This window comes from Ranitomeya imitator, chromosome 7, assembly GCF_032444005.1.
Source record: "Ranitomeya imitator isolate aRanImi1 chromosome 7, aRanImi1.pri, whole genome shotgun sequence".
Classification (NCBI taxonomy): Eukaryota; Metazoa; Chordata; class Amphibia; order Anura; family Dendrobatidae; genus Ranitomeya; species Ranitomeya imitator.
The window spans coordinates 69,256,217-69,280,921 of record NC_091288.1 but is presented as its reverse complement, the minus strand read 5'-3'; the positions used below and the strand labels follow the sequence as shown (position 1 = coordinate 69,280,921).

The 24,705-nt window shown below is 40.5% G+C and overlaps 1 protein-coding gene across 2 annotated transcripts in view; it reads right to left on the bottom strand.

Annotated features, from left to right (window-relative positions):
* ERBB4 (erb-b2 receptor tyrosine kinase 4) overlaps positions 1–24,705 on the bottom strand; it is a 1,426,503-nt gene that overhangs the window by 553,610 nt on the left and 848,188 nt on the right. For both annotated transcript variants that reach the window (XM_069733421.1, XM_069733420.1), the window contains exons 5-7: positions 9,619–9,684; positions 3,729–3,847; positions 253–394 (exon numbers count right to left, since the gene is read on the bottom strand). In XM_069733421.1, the coding sequence (XP_069589522.1) occupies positions 253–394; positions 3,729–3,847; positions 9,619–9,684 (327 nt within the window). The remainder of the gene's footprint in view (positions 1–252; positions 395–3,728; positions 3,848–9,618; positions 9,685–24,705) is intronic.

Here is a 24,705-nt window from a genome sequence, read left to right as displayed (position 1 = left end):
GCTTATGGAATAACAAACTGTGACCACCTACTGATTTGTAAGTTTACAAGTGGATATTCACCCTTATACATGACCGCTCTCATGTAGCATCGTGGCTTGTATCCTTTTTTTGATGGCTAATATTGCAGTTATTCATTCAGTCATTCAGGTCACACTCTTTTAGTAGATACAAATAATTCATCCTGAGAAATTAAACAATTGAAATTGCTATATTTATTGTTCCCAAAGATAAATAGTAATTGACACACTTACGTGGGCATTTGTTCACACAAAAAGCTCCATAAGTGTACTTGGCCTTTGGGTTTTGTTCCAGTTGAAAAGCAGTGGGATTATATATATTGGGTTGAGGACACTGGGTGACGCAGGAGCCGCTGTCATTAAATTTCAGACAGGCCTGAGAAAAAACAACAGGTTAACAATAGGAATAACTCAGAGGAAAACATAATCTGGAAGTTCTGCTTCATTGTTGCCAAATACAAGTTAGTTAAGAAAGCGACTAGTTCTTTTTCCTCCCCCTGTGACACTTTTAGAGCCTTGCCTGAACACTTGTGAGTCTAAAGATTCGGTCCAGCCACCCCTGAGTTCGGTTGACAGAAGGAACAGAGAGTCTTTGCATTGGAATGAAAAGGGAGGGTGAGATCCTGCCAAGGGTCCTCTGCAAGGAAATGTTCTAAAAAGTTCTGTTTTTCTTTTTATAAAAAGCAACAAGCCAAAATAAATATTTTGTTGACAGTGCTTGACAGGAGCCGGCTGAGGAGTAGCGCTGGTGACAGCAGTTAATAGCGGATTTTGCCTATATTTCCACTGAACACACTAATGATCTGTACTTCGGAGGGCTGGCCTGCTGCTCTCCTACGCCACCCATTTAAATTCCAGCTGTGGATCGAAACTACCAATTAGGAAGTGAGGCTGCCATTCATTCCTATTGAATCTGCACAGGGGGAGGTTGTATTTTTGCAAGACAGAAACTAGGTCTGATATCTCCTGGGAGACCACGCTCTCCCACCCTTCTCAAGCCTACACTTATCGAAGAATCTTGGAAAAGTTTTTTTTTCTCTTCTAGCTTTGGTGTCGTTGACACAAGCTCGAGACACATTACAATGTGTAAATCTTGAGCGTGTGATCCTGACATTTTTTTAGTAAGAAGCAATAATCTGCTGACTTGGATCCGTTTACTGTCTGGTCAGACATTCAGAACTGGCTAACACAGCGATTTCAATTTATTTCCTGTGTCTGCCTGATTGCAAACACATTCAGAACATATTTGACCTTCAAGATGCAAAATAATCAAAGTACATCTCTTTTGATTGCTAAGCTTCATGGGGTATTTTAAGCTTGAATTCCATGTTGACAAAGTAATAGGAACTTGTGAGGTCAAATGCAGAAGAAAAGTTTAGATCCACTTTTTCATGCAATAGTTTTCCTTGTTCTTACTGGAATTTGCCCTTTATAAATTCATACTCAACGCAGCAAAACCATGAAGGAACACATATGGAATCAAGGAGGAAAGAAACACATGTAAAACAAACTAGAATGTGTGTTAGATCAGATTCTTCAAAGTACCCCTGCTTTTACTCTGAAGACAGCTTTACACCCCCTTGGAATTCTCTCAAGCAACTTCATTAAGTAGTCACGTGGAATGGCTTAATGTGAACCTGTCAAGAGTGTGGGGAGCCGCTTGACACTGCACAAGCATGGGAAGCCTCTCAACACTGTGCAAGAGTGGGGAGCCGCTCGACACTGTGCAAGAACTGGGAGCCGCCCGACACTGTGCAAGTGCGGGGAGCCGCCCAACACTGCGCAAGCATGGGGAGCTGCTCAACACAGCGCAAACGTGAGGAGCTGTCCGACACTGCGCAAGCGAGGGGAGCTGCTCCACACTGCGCAAGTGTAGAGAGCTGCCCAACACTGCAGAAGCGTGGGGAGCCGCCCAACACTGCACAAGCATGGGGAGTTGCCCGACACTGCGCAAGCATGGGGAGCCGCCCCACACTGCCCAAGCGTGGGGAGCCACCCAACGCTGCGCAAGCATGGGGAGCTGCTCAAAACTGCACAAGCATGTGGAGCCACCCAACACTGCGCAAGCGTGTGGAGCCGCCCAACACTGTGCAACCTTGGGGAGCTACTCAACACTGCGCAAGTGCGGGGAGCCACTCGACACTGCGCAATGCTTGCGTGTGTTTTACAGAAGCAGTGTACAGAAATTTAAGGTTTATATGCTGTTTTTGTTTCACATGTGTTTTTTCACCTCTCCTTTCCATATATGTTTCTTTGTGGTTTTGCTGCCTTCAGTCTAAATCTACAATGTGCACATTCCAACAATGACAAGAAAAACCATTGCATAATCTGGTGTGTTCAAACCTTTGACCAGTACTATACTTATACCATTCAGTGACTAGTCTTTTCTCTATCCATTGCTGGTACGATCAATTTTCATTGCAAGGACAAACTGTCCAATCCAGATCTAGTCCTATACTGCAAATCTTGGGCCTTATTTTGATTCGCTCATTGGTTAAAATATATAAAACATCATCAAAAAAGACTCTTCCCAAAAAATCAACTACAATAATAAACTACAATTGAAAAAAAAAGCCTCTTATAACTACAGGTAAGGATTTTTTGTGATGCGTGTTCACATTATGTGTTGTATATTCAAAGTTTTTTCACATGTTCAGCCAGGGCGGACATATCGGTGCAACCTGTGAACGGACCCAACAGCTAAAAGGGCCAGCATTTGGTCATTATTTTACATCAATATTTATTAGCCAAAATTAGGAGTGGGAGATAAATGCAGAAGTGGTGCATATGTTTCATAGTAACATAGTAACATAGTTAGTAAGGCCGAAAAAAGACATTTGTCCATCCAGTTCAGCCTATATTCCATCATAATAAATCCCCAGATCTACGTCCTTCTACAGAACCTAATAATTGTATGATACAATATTGTTCTGCTCCAGGAAGACATCCAGGCCTCTCTTGAACCCCTCTTCTATTATACTTTTCCTCTGATTTTCCACTCCTGGTTTTGACTTAGAAATACTGATATAAAATACTGACCAAATACTGAATGTGTGACCATGGCCTAACAAAGAGCTTAGTGGGCGAGGAACGACATACATTTGTATATGTTGGAGCTGTGTGTTTTCCCAATGTGTATACTGAACATGTTCCATAAATGTGCTGTGAATATAAACTAAAATGTGCAAGTCTCAAAAAAAAGATCGGATTTTGTGCCATCCCTGGGGCATGGAGTGGATGTATGTAACTCTCTGTACAGCACTTTTGGGGTTGAATAAATATATAATAAACGAATAAATAACATACATTTAACAGTCAGTGTTTTACTTATTTATATTACTTAACCATTTACATTATTTTAAAGAGTATCACAAAACTTGTATGAAGCATGAGTTGGGGATTTGAAAACTGCAAAAAATGGTAATTTATAAATCCGCAAAGTGTTATGTTCTTTCTGAAGCCAGAAATCATATGCATTGGCACATAAATACATTCAACTTCTTATTTGCAAAACGTATAAAATCTGCCAGGGCTAATGCATCCTGATGGTTAATAAGACACGGAATGGGAGAAATATATGAAAGAACTAAATGAACAGCTACGTTTGGAGTGAGAAATGGATGAGAAGGAGAATCATTTGGTGTCAGAATATTAAATCACAGCTAAAAAAGGGTTGTGGTGGGTGGAAAGATAAATGACGGACAACGTACAAAGCAGTCAGTGTCTTTAGGTCCTGAGCAGCCTCCAGCACATTCCCGGTGACAGCAATTACTAACATATGGTCCATAGCAGCGTCCATCACACTGCTCAGCACATACGATCTTCGTCACTGGTGGTATAAAAAGATAGCACTATTAAGAAACTAAATAATCCAATAAACCCTATATATGGTACTAAATTACAGTTGGGAAAGTACGGTAAGTATTTGATACACTGCCAACTTTGAAAGTTTTCCCACGTACAAAGAATATAGAGGTCTGTATTTTTATCTTAGGTACACTTCACCTATGAGAGACAGGTTCTAAAAAAAAAAAAAACAGAAAATCACAATGTATGATTCTTACATTAAATTGCATTTTATTGCATTAAATAAGTATCTGATAAAAATAGCTAAACAGAACTTAATATTTGGTACAAAAACCTTTCTTTGCAGCTTCAGACGTCAGATATTTCCTGTAGTTCTCGACCAAGCTTGCACAGACTGCAGCAAGGATTTTGGCCCACTCCTTCATACAGATCTTCTCCAGATCTTTCAGGTTTCGGGGCTGTCACTGGACAACATTGAGTTTCAGCTCCCTCCAAAGATTTTCTTCTGGGTTCAGGTCTGGAGACTGACTAGGCCACCCTGGTACCTTGAAATGCTTCTTATGAAACCACTCCTTAGTTGACCTGGCTATGTGTTTCGGGTCATTGTCATTCTGGAAGACCCAGCCTCGACCGAACTTCAATGCTCTCACTGAGGTTGTTGGCCAAGATCTCGTGATAAATGAACCCATTCATCCTCAATCAATACGGTGCATTTGTCCTATCCCCTTTGCAGAAAAGCACCCACAAAGTAAGATGTTTCTCCTGCTATGCTTCACAGTAAAGACAGTGTACTTGGGGTTGTATTCATCTTTCTTCTTCCTCCAAACATAGGGAGTGGAGTTGATACCAAAAAGTTAAATTTTGATCTCATCTGACCACATGTGCTTCTCCTATGGGTCATCCATTTTATCATTGGTGAACTTAAAATGGACCTGGACTTGTCCTGGAATGAACAGGGGTACATTGCTTGCCCTGCAGAATTTTAATCCATGACAGTGTAATGTGTTACTAATGTTAATGTTTGAAACTGTGGTCCCAGCTTTCTTAAGGTCATTGAGCAGATCCTCCCATGTAGTTGTGAGGTGGCCAGGGTGGTAGTCATGGCGAGGGACTGCTGTTCCGGCACACCCTGGCACCCCGCAAAGAAATTACAAAGTCCCAACTGCTGTGTGATGTGTGTGCAGCGCAAGTCACTCACTTTTAGTCTAGAGTCCTCCTCAGGTTGCAGTGTCCTGGTTTCAGACATCATCACTCACTGATTGACAGAGTCAAGTTCATTTTTAACAAAACAACTTTACTCAGCACTTCCAGTTCAGTCACAGGCATTGCATAATAATCCTCATTGATCATAGATCTTTTCCTCTGTGCTGTCCCTTGCCCTCCTGCAATTCTGTGTTCCTGTATCGTATCCTCCAGTATCGCAGGTTCCTGACTAACTAGACTAGTTCATGCTTGGGATTCCCCACCCGTTATCCCCTCTGAGGGAGAAATCAAGGATGGCGCTTTCCAACCTTTTCCAGACCGTAGGTCTTGGACGTTTTGGGATTTTCCGCTGAACCTAGCTGCTATTCCTCTCTTGCTGCACTCGTCCCTTCACGTTTGTGTAACTTCCAAACCTTAGGCCCTGGACTACTGGACTCCTCTTGAGCGTTTTACTGCAACAACCTCACTTCTCCTCATCCTACACTCTAACAACCTAAACCCAGGAAGTACCTCAACTATAACTGTACTCGCTCCTACTTGGAATCCTCTACTTCTCACCCTAACTCTATCTTATATCCTAATGTACAGTGCCCTCCACTGTACTAAACCGCATATTACCCATTACTACTACTAAACCTTACTCTAACACTGTATCTCCCTATCTCTATCCCTAGCCAATAAAGAAACATAACTTACAGAGTACACAAACATCATAACATTATTTAGCATATTACCGCACAATAGAACAGTACCACATAACATCATTTTGCACATAAAATGCTTTATTAGGAAGGAAGATGAAGGGATGCAAGGCATAACTTAGCCCCCCTAGCACACCCCTTCCATAGTTCTGAGCTGATTTCTGATCTTTCTCAGAATCATTCTTAACCCGCAAGTCGAGATATTGCATGGAGCACCAGATCAAGGAAGACTGACAGTCATCTTGTGTTTCTTCCATTCTCTAACAATTGTGCTAACAGTTGTTGCCTTCTCACCAAGCTGGTTGTCTTGTTCAGGTCACAACAATTTTTCCCTGGTGTCCTTAGACGGCTCTTTGGTCTTGGCCATGGTGGAGAGGTTTGAGTGTGATTGATTGAAAGTGTGGACAGGTGTCTTTCACACAGGTAAAAGTTCAAACAGGTGCATTTAATACAGGTAATGAGTGCAGAACAGGGGGGGCTTCTTAAAAAACTAACAGGTCTGTGAGAGTAAAAACTATTGTTGCTTGGTAGGTGATCAAATGCTTATTTCATGCAATAAATAGAAAATTATTTAAAAATCATACAATGTGATTTTCTGTTTTTTTTCCTTTAGATTTAGATGATAAAAATCACAGACCTCTATATTCTTTGCAGTTGGGAGAACATGCAAAATTGGCAGGATATCAAACACTTATTTTTCACACTGTATGTATGCATTCCATATGAAGATAATTTACAAAATCTATAATTTAGAGCCCTTGATCCCTAGTGCTTCATGCCTCACAGTGATATGTTCATGTTCAGTACACTCAAAGGGTAGACTTTCTATGTCATTAGACACTACACCAAGAGGAGCAAAGCAAGCTATACATGTTTAATATACAGTTAGGTCCAGAAATATTTGGACAGTGACAATTTTTGCCATTTTAGCTGTTTGTCAAAACGTTTTCAAGAAACAGTTGTATTATTAATATGGGCTTAAATTATAGACTCTCAGTTTAATTTGAGTGTATTCACACAATTGGAGTAAGGATTTAGGAATTACAGCTCATTAATATGTAGCTGCCTCTTTTTCAAGGGACAAAAAGTAATTGGACAATTATCTCAAAAGCTTCTTAATGGGCTGTGTAGGCTAATCTCTCATTAATCGATTATCAATACAGCAGGCAAAAGGTCTGGAGCTGATTCTGGGTGCGGCATTTGCATTTGGAAGCTGTTTTTATATAGGATTTATGGTATGTAGACATATATCACTTATAATCTTAATGATTTATTATGGTCATCTAATGTGTACAAAAAAAGTTGTCTGCCTCTGATTTTTTGAGAATTTATCTATAAAAAATAAAAAATAATGTTGGCAACCGTGGTGCCCACATGGACATCATAAAGAGGTCTACTCTTATTTGGATTCAGATTCATTTAACCACAATGGAGAGTGACTATGAAGAATGATTCCCCTGCAAATTTCGCTAGGTCATTACTTTTAATTAATGTAATTCTACATATTCCTTAAAGGGAAAAGCCACCCATGGCTATAACAGCTAATCAACAGGTTAATTGCCACGGCAAATATCGTAATCTTAGAGAAGATGTTATCTTCTTTATGAAAGTATTCTTAATCTTTTTTAACTATGGCCTTCTGTGATATGTACCTATGAAGTGCAATATATTCTCAATAATGTTATTGTTTATTGTAGAATTGACTTATGTCATGGGTATCAGGTTGTATTTTTGCGCTAGTTTATGGGTTAATAATTCTCACATTGACAGTGTAATGCAGCTTACCAAATAATATTTCTTAGGACACAGAAACTTTTTAGTTTAATCTGTCTTCATGAGATAGATAACCCTTTTCACTCCACATCTTGTGAGTGGATCTCGCACATGCAAGTCTATTTTAGGACTGTGTCAGTTATTTCCATTTATGTTACGTATGCTTCAAGATTACCAAAAACATTGAACTGTGTCACTTTTTTGTTCCACGGAGCAGAATGAAGCATTCATCTATATAACATTCCCATCCATTTCACAGGCCGGAAATCTAGATTCCTAATTTTAATGGAACTCAAACAAGAATGGCAAATATAGGTTATGAATCTCTTCCAGAATAATAATTAGCCTTGAGATGCCCCACTGCACGGTGAAGAATGCAGGCGATCACACTACAATGAAAATCCCTCTTCTGCACAGATGAGCCTGGGGGAATCGGCCCTATTTTCAGTGAAATGTTTCTGTTAATTTTACATGGTGTCCGGACGCTGCACCAATCTTCCAAACACAAGGCTGGTGGACAAATTAAATCAATATGGGAGACTTATGAACATGCAAACAAAGTTATTAGCACAATACACAGATTTTAATTAAAGATGTTGTGTGCTGCGAAAGTGCCTGGGCGATTCTGATTGATTTGGGATGCTGTTTCAGCTATTTTCTTGCCGTTTGCACCAAAGTCTTCATAGATGTTCCCTGATTTAATTGGATATTAACGATATAGCTTGAATTCTCTCAGCGATGCTCACAGGAGATGTAACAGGTGTTACGCGCTCAGTATTCTGCTTGAATCTTCCGAACAGTAGGATCATAATTTCATATTGTTTTATTTACCCAGATCCTGATGTAGGACTGCAAAAAGTTCAGTGTAAAGAATAAGGCTACAGTCCTTATAGTTACCATTGTTAGAGAGCGTGTTGAAAATTTTAACTCAAACCTTGAATTCAGATTTTGGGACATTGCTCCTGTCGGCTTATCTCCGGGAGAACCATGTGATTGACAGTCCGAAATTGAACATGTCTAATCAACATCTCTCCTCACCATCAGTCATCCAGCATTCCCATACACGTTAGACCATTGGTTGAACCCGTCGATATCAGTGGGTTCAGCCAAGATTAGTTTAGTATGAATGGGGGCTTTAACTCTCAGCACCCTCAAGATCAACTGGTTGAATGGGTAATAATGCTATGGCAAGTACTACTCTCCCCTTTGTAGTTTACCAGGTACAGCGACATACATTTTTTAGTGGAAAAATATCCAGCTCACTATTATTATATCCTTGTAGCTCGGAGCATGGAAAACTGCTCTGTCACAGCGTGAAAGCAATCAATTGGTATGAGATCAAGGTCACAGCTAATGAACTTGTCTTTAATTCACATAGGTGAGTTACAGAGGAGTAAAACCAAGACTTTCATAGCAGCAGTGACATCTACGCAATTCGAGTGACCAGGTACTCTTACTCAAGATCTAAGAGTGCTTGGTCACTCAAAATGCATTGGTGTCACTACTACCATGAAAGTCTCGGTTTTATTCCTCTGCAAGAGCACCCATGTGAATAAAGACATGTTCCTTGCCCATGAGCTACATTTTGTAGTGGCTAGCATAGCAACTCTGTAACACAATCCCATTCAGATGATAAGGACCGAGTTGCAATACCACGTAAAGCCACCACCAAATATACATCCAATGTGCAGTAGGCCAATAATATCAAAATTTCCTAAAACTTTTTCATTGTAACACACACTACTCAGCTTTAAAATGGAAAAGCCAAAAAGAAAAAATTATGAAACTGTGAAAATCACAGGATGGACACACATATTAATAATACGAAGAAATGGAAGCAAACATTTTCAAAACATCTTGAGTCATAATTTTTGCTTCTTGGAGTTGCAATTTCAATGTTAGGGAGTGTGAATAGCCAATTGCCGTGACTTTGTCAAAAAGCTGAGAGAGTCACATCTCCACAGTTTCTATAAAAATGGCCTATCCCACAAATTGTCAATATTGTGAGCATGGAAACCCCCCATAAGAGACTCCTACACTTGTCAATTATCAGAAAATATTAAAAGATCAAGTGAGTGAGTGAATAAGAACAATATAACAAAAAAATATAACTTACGTCTCTGGCATTGGTTCTCTAATGGACCCCAACAGTGTTCGGGACAAGCTTTTGGACATTTTCCACCTGAGAAAAGTGAAACAGAGAATATAACCAGTTAAAAATTAATGTAAAAAATGACAATACAATGAAGTGTAATGACAAATTATACTGCATAAATATTCATCTGGTTGTATCAAAGATTAAGTCATGCACATGTAAGTACACTGTGCCATTCTTTTTATGTGCATGGCTTAAACTTTGTCATGAGTATGTGCTCCTGGCTGGATCAACCAGGTAGTGTTATGATTCCTCCTTCAGACATGACCTGACTACACCCCTGTCTTTCCCCTTATATTATGACAAGCTCTCTTGGTATCTGACCCTAGACCTCTTGACTATCCTGCATCACAGCTTTACCGCGAGTAGTGTTTAACATAGCAGAATCAAAGGTCTCTCAATGGCATCCACATGTGTATACTGTATATAACGTATAGATGCTATGGCCCCTTATACTGACCCTTCTTGGTATTTTTATATTGACCTTCTAGGCAGGGGCAGACATACCATTGATCCAACCTGAGCAGCTGTAAAGGGGCCTAAGAGGTAAGTGGGCCTACCTCTCACCTCCACAGCAGGTAGAATTATTATAATGCACTTCTAGATTGAAAGGGCACATACATTGTTCTTTCATAGGGGCCCTCTTGTGTCTATTTCCACACCAGCTTCTAGGCGTATATATATTAAGTGCATTCTAGTTGGAGCAATACTTGAAAGCTGATGTCTTATCCATACTTGCAGTATATATTTGATGTCAGTACACTAGAAAACTAACTATTGTGTTCTTCAAGTGCTCTTTTTGCTTATCCTTCAGATGAGGCTGCCAACAGGTACCTATCTGGCATTGTGTTGAAGTGATCTCACGGTTTACAAATCCCTGTCACTGAACCATCTGTTTACTTCCATCATAAAATCATTATGGCAATATAATGCAAAATCATTTCTGTCTAACATGACAGAGTTGAAGGGGGGATGGGGTGTAGAGGTGCGGGGGAGTCTCCATCTGGCACAAATAATACAACTTTAATCAGTAATAACGATAATTATTATTAGGAAGCTACTGAAGCTCGCTGCAAAAACTTAATGAGTCTAAATTGATTTATAACAAAGGGGATTAGGAATGACTGCCTAGGAAAACATCAGGCTCTGTCATAGCTCTGCAGAAGGGCAGTCACATTATTTTGGATAAAGAATTGCCAAGGTGTTCCAGGGAGAGTACACCTGGTACAGAAGGTCACTCTGACAAACTGAGAGCTGATGGCTCACAAACACGACGCCATTAAGAAGGGATTACTACTTCAATGGCAAAACACAGGAGAAAACTTTTCAATCAATGTGTCAATACAGGATAGAACTAAATATATCATTGCTAGAGGGGTTGCCCATTTTGAGAAAAAAAATACTTTAAAGTGTTTAAAATATAATTGTAAAGAAGTTACTAATACATTTTTATTTTCAAAGTTGCCCCAATCTTTAATTATCAGTCTTGTGCCTTGTGCTTGACACAAAAGCAAGCATAAAATCTTGGCATATTACGAAAGCTACAGTATTTGTGTAGTATATAAACCCAGAACCAATCAAGGAACAAGGAGTGTATATATAAAATCAATAAAGTTTATTTGCAAAAAGTACATAAAATTATACAAGTATATATTGGATGCCTCAAGCCAAGCTAGAAGACCAGCAAATGATGACACACCAAACTTCTATAGCATTCAGTTAAGAAAAATTAGTATAGGGTAGAGTTATATATTCCTTGCTGAAAACAACCAAAATTCATAAATGAATCTGAATTTAGCCATATATACAATACTTATACCATACGTATAGTTATATAGTTATAGTACTATAAAGGTTGTTTCTCAAAGTTCCCATATGAAAGTCTAATCAAAATCGATGACTGTGCATAGTGCCAACTACTACCTCTAAAGTGCATACAATCACATGAATACCTGAGTGGTGTGTCCTCTGCTGAGTCTCACCCCCAGTGTTTGTCTAGTGGCTGGCTGAGAACTCATTTCGATAGTTAAGCCATTCACTTTCTCTGTCACTTTGGATGCATATGTAAACTTAAGGTACCGTTACACTAAACGACTTACCAACGATCACGACCAGCGATACGACCTGGCCGTGATCGTTGGTAAGTCGTTGTGTGGTCGCTGGCGAGCTGTCACACAGACAGCTCTCTCCAGCGACCAACGATCAGGGGAAAGACTTCGGCATCATTGAAACTGTCTTCAACGATGCCGAAGTCCCTGGGTAACCATGGTAAATATCGGGTTGCTAAGCGCAGGGCCGCGCTTAGTAACCCGATATTTACCCTGGTTACCATTGTAAAAGTAAAAAAAAAAAACAGTACATACTCACATTCCGATGTCTGTCACGTCCCCCGGCGTCAGCTTCCTGCACTGACTGTGTCAGCGCCGGCCGGCCGTAAAGCAGAGCACAGCGGTGATGTCACCGCTGTGCTCTGCTTTACAGCTGGCGCTGACAGTCAGTGCAGGGAAGCTGACGCCGGGGGACGTGACAGACATCGGAATGTGAGTATGTACTGGTTTTTTTTTTACTTTTACAATGGTAACCAGGGTAAATATCGGGTTACTAAGCACGGCCCTGCGCTTAGTAACTCGATATTTACCCTGGTTACCAGTGAACACATCGCTGGATCGGCGTCACACATGCCGAATCAGCGATGACAGCGGGTGATCAGCAACCAAAAAAAGGTCCTGATCACTCCCAGCAACCAACGATCTCCCAACAGGGGCCTGATCGTTGGTCGCTGTCACGCATAACGATTTTGTTAACGATATCATTGCTACATCACAAAAAGCAACGATATCATTAATGAAATCGTTATGTGTGAAGGTACCTTTATCTACTGGCACTATGGTGGGCTATGGCTTCCACTCGATGAGAACAATAGTTACATGATCCAAAACTAGGTTACAAAATTACACAAACTTACTTATTATTTGGGGGCAAGCTAAAGATATTCTTCCCAGAAGCAAAGTACTTGAACTTTGCAGAACAGTAATCGTGCTATTTACAGACTGGAATGTCTGCCAGATATTCAGACGTCGGCCCTCCTTCATTTTGCAAAGATTGAAAGGGTTGCCCAGTGTAAACCAGTTGTCACATAGGTAACTGGAGTTGGTCAGATCAATTTGTGGAACGCCAGTCCATCGGCCATGTCAGTGCTCTGTGACTACTTGTTGGGAGCTCGACAAATCTCTCACCTTCTGGGAACTCCGTTATTGATTTTAATCAACCAACTATCATGACATTGTCTGTGTGTAAAGTTGCAATGATGACATTGCACAAGCCCAGCTAGTCAAAAGCCCCACCTTGGGATCCTGAATGGTGAGAGATTCACAAGACTCCTGTTCAGAGACTCCTGTCAAGAGACAATGGACCGGAATACCACAAGCCAATCTGTCCAGTTCTAGTTATCACCTACCTACAAGATATGTAATAACTTGCTGACCAATGGGTGTCACATCTCTGAGTCCACACCTATAGCAAGTCGTGAGATTTTTATCCTTGTCGGGGAACTTTTATGCCGATTACACAATAGGGCAGCAAGTAGGATGCCTGACTGCCGCTCCATTAATTCCCGATGGGACAGCTGGAAAAAAATTATTTCCACACTCCGCAATCTTATAGGGAAAGAATGGAATAGAGGTGCCACATGTCTACTATCACTCCATTCAATGGGAGATAAAAGTTCCACGTTCTACAAATTGGTATGGGACCCAGTGGTCTGATACCTTTGATGAACAAATAAGCAGTTATCTTAATCATAGGTGATACGTTTTTCGCACCGAACAACCCCTTTAAGCTTGTTGTGGTCAGAAGTAGAGAATTTGGTTTTAATATCAATGCACATCAATAGAACAATAAAATCAGCAATCCAGCAAGAGAAACTTCCACTTCTATCATGTGGTCAGACTTTTTAATTAGTCTCTCAAACTTACGGTCTTATACCTAAATCGGTCCATGTCCGGAGCCCTTTTCTCCTTATACAATAGCAGAAGAACTGACTAGCTAATAATAAAATGAGTCATCATCAATGTTTCTCACATACAGTACAACTCTGATGACATTGCTACCATAAATTGCAACTGTGCATTGCATTTGGTGGCAGCTGAGCCTGGTGTGTTGACTTGTGCTGAGGCCCATACAACATAAAAGTCACCAAAGATGTAATGACTCAGTAACTGTAGAAATCCAAACCTCCTCTGAAATTAACATCAGCACATGGAGCTTCATGGCATGGGTTTCCATGGCCAACACTGATGAATGGAAACATTACATCACCGAGCACAATACCAAGATGGAGTGGTGATTGATGGATTTACTTGTCACTCTTCTCTATCTGGCAGTCTCATGGACAAGACTGAATTTGGAGAATGCCAGGAGAAAGTTACTACTCTGACCGTATCATGCAATCTGTAAAGTGGAGTGGGGCTAATGCTTTTGGGCTGGTTTTTAGGGGTTTGCCTAGATTCTTTAGTTCCAGTTAAGGGAATCTTAATCCTTTTGTGAACAGGACATTTTGGACAATTGTAGTTTCCGACTTTGTGGGAACAGTTTGGGTAATTCACTTTTCTTTTCCAACCTTGTCAAGGTCCATAAAAGCATGGTTCAGGGAGTTTGGTGTGGAAGAACATATCTGACTACATAAATACTTGACCTCACCTTTCGAATGAACTAGAGTGGAGATTGTGAGGTAGATCCTCTTGTCTTATAAGTGTCTGACCTCACAAATGATCTTCTAGATGAATGGAAAAATGTCACGCACAGTGTAGGAAAGGTTAAGTACAACACGATGGGATAAGGGAAAGGGAACCAAACACTAGGGAAGAGGGGAGCGGAGACCCCTAGATAGATCTAACATCACCCTCTCTGCCCTATCGTCACTATATAGGTTCCGCACCTATTGCCGAACAGGATTCCTAATTCCTGCCTGACCCTAGCGATAAGCCCTGCACTGGGAAGGACAGGATGAGCGCTAGTCAATCCCCACTACGGCTAAAGACAGCTAGGATACATAAAACAAAGGAACACTAAGCTTGAGTACGCTCAGAGACAAACACTGTCATCCTTCAAACTCCAAAGAGGACACTAGCCAACTGCTGCAGCTCCAAGCCTCAACAGGGAAGTGCAAATAGAAACTATCACCCACAACTCCCAACATGAAGCTGGGAGTTGTGAACACCCAGGTCCAGGTTTGATCATTAGAGCCGGGGGAGGTGACCACTGGGTCCTAGCATCAGAAGGACCAGGCAGAAGTCTGCAAATCAAACGGCTGAGATCCTCTACAGCCAGATGCAGTGTGATATACATATTTCTGTTTCACCCTTTTTCCTGAATGAAAAAAAAGATTCAGCTTGGATGAATAATTGGTGGAATTTTAAAACCAGAACAGAGCGGCTATATAAAATATAATTTTAGTGATAGAATGGCAGCGTAGCAATATCGGAGTGCGAGATAGCATTGTATGTTGAAGCTGCTATGTCTGGGCCTGCAGGCAACGCTCTGCCCGTCCTTGTATTACATTCCCTATTATACTTCTATGGATTCATTGCTTCCTCTTTTGTGCAAAGAGAAAATAAAGAAATGATTCTCTATCTTACCCTCCTCTGCACTTATCTCCTGATCTCTTGCGCTGTTAGAAGGTTAATTATCAAACTGTGGAACTCACTTCAGCTTTTCTGGCTATATTACCTCATGAGGCATCACACAATGCTGTTCTATCAAGTGAGCGCACTCAGCCATGCAACACTGATGTGGAAAATCAGGCAAGATATGAGTTTTTCCCTGTGTCACAGAATAGATATTTTTCTATTTGAATGAAACCAGACAAAAAAGCACAAGTAAAGTTTCGTGCACTGACTACCTATAATGTCCTCTGTTAACATTTTTAGACACAGAGGTGACAATGTGATTCTGAATTGAGACTATTGTTAATAATGGAATGTTAATAAATTAATGTCCAAAGCACATATGTAGTAGACACATTATTTCCATTATTCATGAAAGATAAGTTGTAAAAATTCTGTATAAAAGCCGATAAGATGTTTAAGGGTATTAATGGTCACAATAGAAAAGAAAATGTTGTCTATCATAAGCACAATAGGAATGGACTCTATGGGGTCCGATTTATTAAAAAGCACTCTTATCAAAGTTTTTATCCTCTTATTAGATTGCCATCATCATATTATATAACACTGTGCTCTTACAATTGCTCATTTTGCCCTTCTAACCAGCTAATTCTTCTCTTTTCTCTGCCCTATGTAGAAACAGGAAGTCTCTTTTCCCTGCATGAGTCACCCCCTCTTCACCTTCTGACCCAGGGACTTTTGCAGTGATGACTCATGCAGGGAAATGAGACCTCCTGTTTCTACATAGAGCTTAGAAGGATTCAGTTATTCAGTTTTAATCAAGTAATGTCATCGACCTCATGGAAAAGACAAAAATTAACTGAGTAGAAGGGCAAAATGAGCAATTGTAAGCACACAGTGCTTTATAATTTGATAGCTACAATATGTTAAGAGGATAAAAAGGTTAAAGGGAAGAGGAGCGTTTCGTTAAGCACTGGTGTTGTAGAAGCCAGTCTGAATAAAAAGTCATGGTGGAGATTAATGTGCCAAATTCACTAACCGATGCACTTCACTTAATGAATCTGGCACATCTTCTCGGTGGCGTGGGCCTCTGTGCACTTCAACAGAAATGCTGCTACAGTCAAAAAATTCTGAAATTTGCAAACGTTCTTTATTTTATTGGGTTCCACTAGGGGATTTGAACCTGTGATCAAGTGCACAGCCACATAAGTGCATCAATTTGGTGATGATGAAGGCCATCATTGAGCCTTCGGCCACCATGGTAAGTTATAGGCACTCCACAATTGAGTGCTTTACCATTCCGTGCCACCAAATTAGAACCACTGTAAGAGATTTACAGAAGGATTTAAACGGTTATATTCAGGGACTGTTCACTGCAATTAGAGGTAGGGGCATCAAAGTGGGCACCCACCATATATGAAGTGGGCTGAGCTCCAATACCAGCACCATATATCCACAACCAGCATCTGACCTACTGTACATATACGGCAAATGGTTACGGTTAGGTTTACCCTGCAATCAGGCATAAAGGTCTGTGGGACTCTGGAAAACTTATCATTGTACTATTGCCCCTTACAAATGTAACCGTATGCCTTTACGGTTGCGTATACCATAACTTTCATTGACTTTAATTGAAATAATGCCAATGCCATAGAGTGAACATACTGATGGTCTGACAGTAATTATCACATGGAATAATAAGAAACCCCCAACACATTACCAGGTCAGAATCATGTGTGCAGTAAAGTTGGTTAAGCTATTTTAACTGGAAAAGTTTATAATAATTGACTCTAAAACAATGTTACCATTTTCTGTGGCGGTATCATGCTCTCTGTTCCTTTTGGACTGGCTGAATAGTGAAGAACTGTTACAAGTCAACTGGAACTATTATAATACATTATCAAATACGGTAGATCTGTAAAACTTTTTTGAATCCTGTAAAAAGTGACACCCTTGTTACATAGTGAATGAAGTTTAATTTGTAAGGTCAAAATAATATCTATTAAGAGCCTGATTCTAGTCTACTGCATTTCTGTTTGGATCTGCTGGTATACCTTCTGTATGTGACGCAATATTGCCAGGATTAGGTCTAGGAGGTTGAAAGTTGGGTTAAGTTTCGAGAACAGCATGATGGCCCAATGGTTAGCACTGTAACCATGCAGCGCTGGGTCCCACCAAGGTCAACATCTGCAAGAAGTCTACATGTTCTCTCCCTATCTTCAGGGGTTTCCTCCAGGTTCTCCATTTTCCTCCCACACTCCAAAGACATAATGATAGGGAATGTAAGTTGTGAGCCTCAATGGGGACAGTGATGATATCTGTAAATTGCAGTGGAATATAAGCAACCATAATAATAGTGAGAACAGCAAAGGACTACAGTACAGGCAGAGGTGTAGGGTGGGTTGTCAGGGAAAATTAAGTATTTAGCATCCCCTAATGATTAGGGCCTAATCTGTAGACTATATGACATAACATTTGAAAAATGAAGTTATACATAATTAAAAACACAAATATATAATGATGTGTTGCATACTTTGCGGGATTTTTTTATGTAGCTATTTTATTATCATAGCCCTAAACCTAACCCTATCCCTAACACTGGTGCTGCCCCTATAATTAATCCTAATCTTAACCCTAATCCTAACCTTAGTACTATTCCTAACCTGTGATATGTAAAGAAAAAAACATTTTTACAAAAACTTGATTGATTCAATACGTCACTTTCTCTTTAAGTATTCAGGAAATCAGTCACAATGAAACTCATAAAACTTCACAAGTCTGTATACTGTATAAAATTCCTAAGACTATGTAATAGAATACCTAAGGCTAGGTTCCCATTGCGTTAATGGGACCACGCTAACGGACAGCGTTGCACGGCAAAATTAACGCCGTGCAACGCGTCCGTTAGCATGCCCGTTCACAGCAATGGGGACGTGCATCACTAGCGCGTGCCATTTTCGGCACGCGCTAGCGATGTGCCGGTGTTTTGTGGTGCGCCGCGGACGCTGCTTGCAGCGTCCAAGGCACGCCCGAGGTCCGTTCCCCGCTCTTGCAGATCGGAGATCTGCGAGAGCGGGGACGTTTAACGCGACCCCTTTACAAAACATTGCGTTAGTGCAATCCGCTAGCGCTAGGCGCTAAACGGATTGCACTAACGCAATCTGAACCTAGCCTAAGGCAAATATCATTGTCTATGAATGAGTAGATTTGCATTAAGATTTGTATTCTATATCTTAGCACAAATCTACTCATTCATAAACTATAATATTTGTTTTAAAAACTATTTTTCATTTACGTAAAATACAGAAAAGCATCCTGTGTGGGCAAGAAGAAGAAGTATAGAGGCAATTTGTAAAGTGGTATGTGCTGACAGCAGTAATTTAGCTCCAATCCTCTGATTCCAGACACTATGGTGCGGCACAATGTTCCGACTGGCGGTAATAGCTCATTCCACTGACTCAGCTCTGCTGCTTTCAATACAAGCTCAGACAGATGAACAAATCCTGATTTCAATTCCTCTCCCTTTGTTATGATTCCTTCCCTGCCTCGAGAGCCTCACGTTTGACCATTGCTGCCATTCACAAGAACACCAAATTTAATTTGACCAAGAAGCAGGCAATTTCGGTGCCCCCACGCCTCTGCAAAGGCATGGGGCAACAAAGGGAAATGTACCGACGTCAACTCGTAGGCTCTCACGCACAAAAAAGTACATTACCTTTAAAGGACCTAATTAAGTAGACCTAGGTCCAAACTGACCGACAATTCAGTCCTGATTTAATGGCTTTCCCGGCTGTGACAAACGTGTAAGCATTATTGCTGTTACTTTGCAATTTTGCAAGCGGTTGGAGTTTGTGCTGCTTCAAAATCAGCTTTGTCCTGATAGTTAAGTTATTCATGGGGTTTAATCTCACACATCACTTTCTGCTATTAGCGGTGTGTAATGGCTGCTGCCTCACTACTGAGGTTTTATGAAGCAACAAAGTAATTTCTCTTTAGTCGCACAATATAAACATGATTTAAAGGAAAAAACTCCCTACCTCCATCTCTCTTTCTTTTTACTGTCAAATAGGTAAAAATACAGGCGGAGTGTCTCGGTTTGATTCTTTACTCTTCGTTAGATGAGAGATTTCTGCCCCCAATGTACCTGTTAACACTACACTGACGTACATTATAGGCCATGGGCAGATCCTGGAATTTTATTGTAAGAGAACACATACAGTATATGCAAAATGTTAAAGGGGTTATCCAGGACTATTTAATTTTTTTTACTACGGGCCTAAGAACCAACAGGCAGGTAGTGCCGAGCGCCGATGTCTGCCAACAAAGAGCAGTGACCGCTCCAGCCGGTGATTCAGCTGATTCCACTGACACCATGTTAACATAGCATCAGTGTCCTTTCACACTGCTGTGTTGACCGGGCGTGAATGCCGACATTCTACTGATTGAAGCCAGCTCCCCGCTGCCTAACTGCGGGGAGCCGCTTGTCAGTCAGCATGATGTCAACAGTCACGCCCCATGGACAGAGCAGCCTTGAAGAAGAAGAGCTGCTCTGTTATCATGGAGCAGTTGAATCGCTGGCAGGAGCTGTCAATGACTACACTGAGCCAGTGACGGATAGAACAGGCAAAATAGTAAGAATCAAGTGTCCTTTGACTCTTAAAGTACCATATTTTAGATTTTTTTGGGGGGGGTTGGTTGTTTAGGAGTGCAATGGGCGGCCAAAAATACAATCTGCAAACTTGAGAAAATTTTCACTATATGTTTTTTCCCTGGCGTTCATCTTACTAATCATTATAGATTTTTGGTGAGGTTTCGATGCTGCATATTTTAGTTGCGCAAAAATGCAGAGTCTTACAGTTCCAGCAAAGTGGATGGGATTTATAGAGATCTCATGCTAACTGTGCTTTTTTTATTACGCAGTGTAAACTGACCTGTGATGCGTGTCTGAAATCCGCAATATGTCAATTTCTCTTGCGATACACTTACCGTGGTTTTATGTGCAGGTTTCCCCCAAAGACTTGTATTAGATGTGGAAAATCCACAGGTAAAAAAAATGATTATGCATTTTTAGTGCATTTCCACTGTGGAAATGCAGTGAAAATTGTTGTAATCCGCACCATGGCTGCATCAATAAAGTTTTGTCACAGCCAAATAACAGGAACTATCAAAAACAAAACAGCTTAGTTTAAAACATGACACAGCAAAAAGAGACAATTAACGCAGTGTCAAAAACGCAATAAAAAAGTAAATAATTCAATTTTGACCTTAATGACCAAGCCAAATTTTACAATTCTGACCACTGTCACTTTATGAGGTAATAATTCTGGAACGTTTCAATGTATCCCACTGATTCTGAGACTGATTTTTCAGGACTTAATATACTTCATGATAATGGTAAAATTTCTTCAATATGACTTGCTTTTGTTTGTGAAAAAAACAGAAATTAGGCGTAAATTTAAAATTTCACCATTTACAAATTTTTATTCTTATGCCCTTAAATCAGAGAGTTATGTCACACAAAATAGTTAATAAATAACATTTCCCAAATGTCTACTTTACAACAGCACAATTTTTGAAGCATAATTTTTTTTGTAAGGAAGTTATAAGACTTAAAAGTTGACCAGCAATTTCTCATTTTTCAAACAAAATTTACAAAACCATTTTTTATAGGGACCACCCCACATTTGAAATAACTGAGGGGCCTGTGACAAAAAATAACTAAAAGTGGCACCATTCTAAGTACTGCACCCCTCTGGGGGAATAAAACCACTTTCAAGAAGTTTATTTACACTTCATGTGCTTCACAGAAACTGAATCAATGTGGGAGGAAAAAAATTAACATTCAATTTTTTTTCACAAAAAATTTACTTTAGACCCAAAGTTTTTAATTTTCACAAGGATAACAAGAGAAAATGGACCACAAAATGTGTTGTGCAATTTCTCCTGAGTACGCTGATACTTTATTTGCACGGGAAATCTACTGTTTGGGCGCACAGTAGTGCTCGGAAGGGAAGGAGTGCCATTTGACTTCTTGAATGTAAAATTTGCTGGAATAATTAGCGGATGCCATGTTGCTTTTGGTGAGCCCCAAATCTGCATAAACAGTGGAAACCCCCAAAAGTGACCCCATTTTGGAAACCACACTCCTCAAAGATTTTATTCAGGGGTATAGTGAGTATCTTGAACCCGCAGGTATGATACAGAATTTGATAACATTGGGCCGTCATATTGAATATGTTGTCATTAGTGTTGAACGCAAGTACTCCAGTTTGCTCAGGTATGCACCGAATGTCATGGGTACTCAAATGGCATGCTCGAGTCTCTGCCCTGCATGTTTCGCATTAGACATCCAAAAGAAACCATGTGGGGATCTGCGATACTCCGTGCATACCCCAGCACCCGGTGCAAACTTGAGTAGCGAACATTTGCGCTCAACACTATCCATCACATCATCATTTTTTTCTTACTTTTGAAAAAACCCTCTTCTAACCCCAACCCCTACCCTAACACACCCTTAATCCTAACGTCAACGTTAAGCTTAACACACCCCTAACCCTAACATAGTCATAACTCTAACCCTAATCCTGACTCTAAGCCCAACTACAAAGAATGGAAAAAATATATAAATTATATTTTTTTATGCAACTATTGGGGTAACAAAGGGGGATTTGTTTTACTATTTTTTTTCTTTTGATCACTGTGATAGAGTCTATCACAATGATCAAAAGGAACCAATAGGAAAAATTTCCTATTGTTGCCAGGTACCAGCCGGCAGATCTCTCCAAGCATACTGTGCATGTGTCCACCATTTTTTCCCCATAGGAGATGATGCTGGGCCAGGGGACTGATCAGGAGGGACTGGGAGATGGCAGAGGTACCAGGGGTCTCAGCGGGCATCATTTCTCTCTCCTCTGACATGTATTTTATGCCAGAGGAGAGCACAATAGCTGAAACAACCAGAACACTTTTTTTGTTATCGCCGTTATTCAGTGAATAACGGTGATCACGTAATTATGTTCTCTTGGGTCTCAGCTACCCCCGGTAGTCAATACCCTAGAATTTTTCTGCCCCTTTGAGGTGAAACAGCCTTATTTCCGATCACCATTTTAAAATGGCAATGAGGGAATAAGTACCCTTAGCGACCATCGGAACATAGGCTAAAATAGTGTTTGCTAATATTTTATCAAGACTTTGTTCAGTTACTACACAATTGTGAGCAATTAGGGTATGTGTCCACGGGCCGGATTACATCCGGATTAGCTGCGGATTGAACGCTGCATACAACCGCAGCGTTCAACCCACAGTGCCCAGATGTTACAGAATAGTGGAAGGGATTTTATGAAATCCTGTCTCCACTGTGTGTGTAAATAGGCATCCGGTGGCCCTGCGTTTACGGACATGAGGCATGTCTTTTTAGAATGTAGCACGTCTGTTTACCTTGTGGCGACGCTCCATCGTCGCAAGGTAAATAACAGGGTCCTACGTATAGGGTGCAGAGATTCCGGATGTGTACAATGAACACATCCGGAATTACCATGCGTATAGAAGGGGGCGGCGCTTTGAGCGGAACGAATTTTCCACTCCGTTCAAAGTGCCGACAATCCAGATCGTGGACACGCACCCTTAGATACTGAGTGATAAATACATAAATACATCCTCCACATACCACCCCTTCCATATTAGATACCTTGTAGAAGCCCCTGTTTAAATGCATTTCATCGTCAACGAGTCCCTGTTATTAAAGCTTGGACTTGCTGCTCTCATCCAAATAGGTTAAAGCTGCTTTTGGTACAAATTCCAAGAACCTGCTTTGCAATTTACCATCCTCTTTCATCAAAAAGGTGGTCCTTCTTCATCAGCATCCTGCCAGAACTATGAGTTCTGGTACATCCTTATCCTCATTTTCAAGTATGCATTGCTCCTGCCATTGTCCAATGACTTGTCAGCCAAATACTGACAGACATGAGACTAGAGACAGAGAGACACAGACCAGCTCCACTTCCTGTAATTCATTTTGTATTTTCTACTGCTAGAGACAGATTACACTTGACAAGAGGCAGGGATCATCACTCCGACCCCAATTCTTAATTGCCTTTGCAACTGTTTTTTCATCTAGTTTTGTGTGTATTGTGCCTATTTTTGTTTGCACCAAATTCATTATTCTATATGGGCCTTTCTTAAGTCTATGTTATATGTTCTTGCCTGTTTGTTTTCTTCTTGTTCTCCCTTTTGTGAGTGGAGTTTAGCACATCCAGATGTTTTCCCTTGATACATCAATGACGACTTTTTTAAAAAGTTGCACAATTTAGACACTAATCCCCCCTTTGTGTATTTTTGAGTACTCTAGTATTTTGGTGCAATTTTTTGTGACTTTTGGTTCAAATGTTGAAAGAAAACAGTTCAAGACAGGAAGTAAGCCCATTTTCTTTTTTTACTTTACACCAAATTCATACCATTTTTCCTTTAGCACCAAAAACTAATACCACAAGGCAAAAAAGAAAAGTGACTTATCCCCCCAAAAAATAATGAATTGGATCCATAGTGACCAGCACATTGGACTGATGTCACGGGTTTACCGCAACAGAGAGATGCCAGAAGACCACAGACCCTGATTTCTTCTACTCCTGCACTGATTAGAAGCACTTCACCTTCATTTTAAACAGTGTAAATTTCTTTTAGCAGTGCAGAGGATAATCTGCTCAGATGAGAGCTCCTGGAAGCTTTCCTGTGTTAAGGCTCTCAGCTGTACATTGTTAGCCACTCCCATCTCCTATAAAAACTGGGCCCTGGCTAGCACTCATTCCCAGAGCTAACTTATGCTGCACGGCTGGAGGTTGTTAGTGGTTGTTATTGGAAAAAGCGTTTGGTGGATTTATCTGTGACTGTTGCTAGGTTTTGTGTGTGTGATAATTCCCTTTCTTCTCCTATTTTGGTTTAACCCCATCCTCCGCTCTCTGATGCATTCCTCTGTTGTTTGAGTATATTTGTATGTTTGTATTTTTTGTTATCCCTGTTTGTATTACTTTGTTAGTCTAGTTGGTGTATTAGGGTACACATATGTTCCCCTCTTCCTTGGGTGGGGGAAGGGTACAGACTTTAGGGCGGATTGAGGAACTAAGGCAAGGTACATGGCCCCGGCATCTTCACCCTCAGAATTAACCCGGGGAACAGAGCGAGCTAGGATGCCCTCTAGCGTTAGGGACAGGGAAGAAACCCCTGGTCCTGGGACACCCACCAACAGAGTTGTTACAATTGGTTTTTCAGTGACAACATCATTTTAGGTAAATAAAGTAACTTACCTTTCCAAATATTAACAAGCAGTGACCCTCTCCACTTTTTTTTACCAGTTAGTAATTAACAGATTTACCTGAATTACATCAAATTACTTGTTTCAAACTTAAAATTGTATCTTATATACATTTTA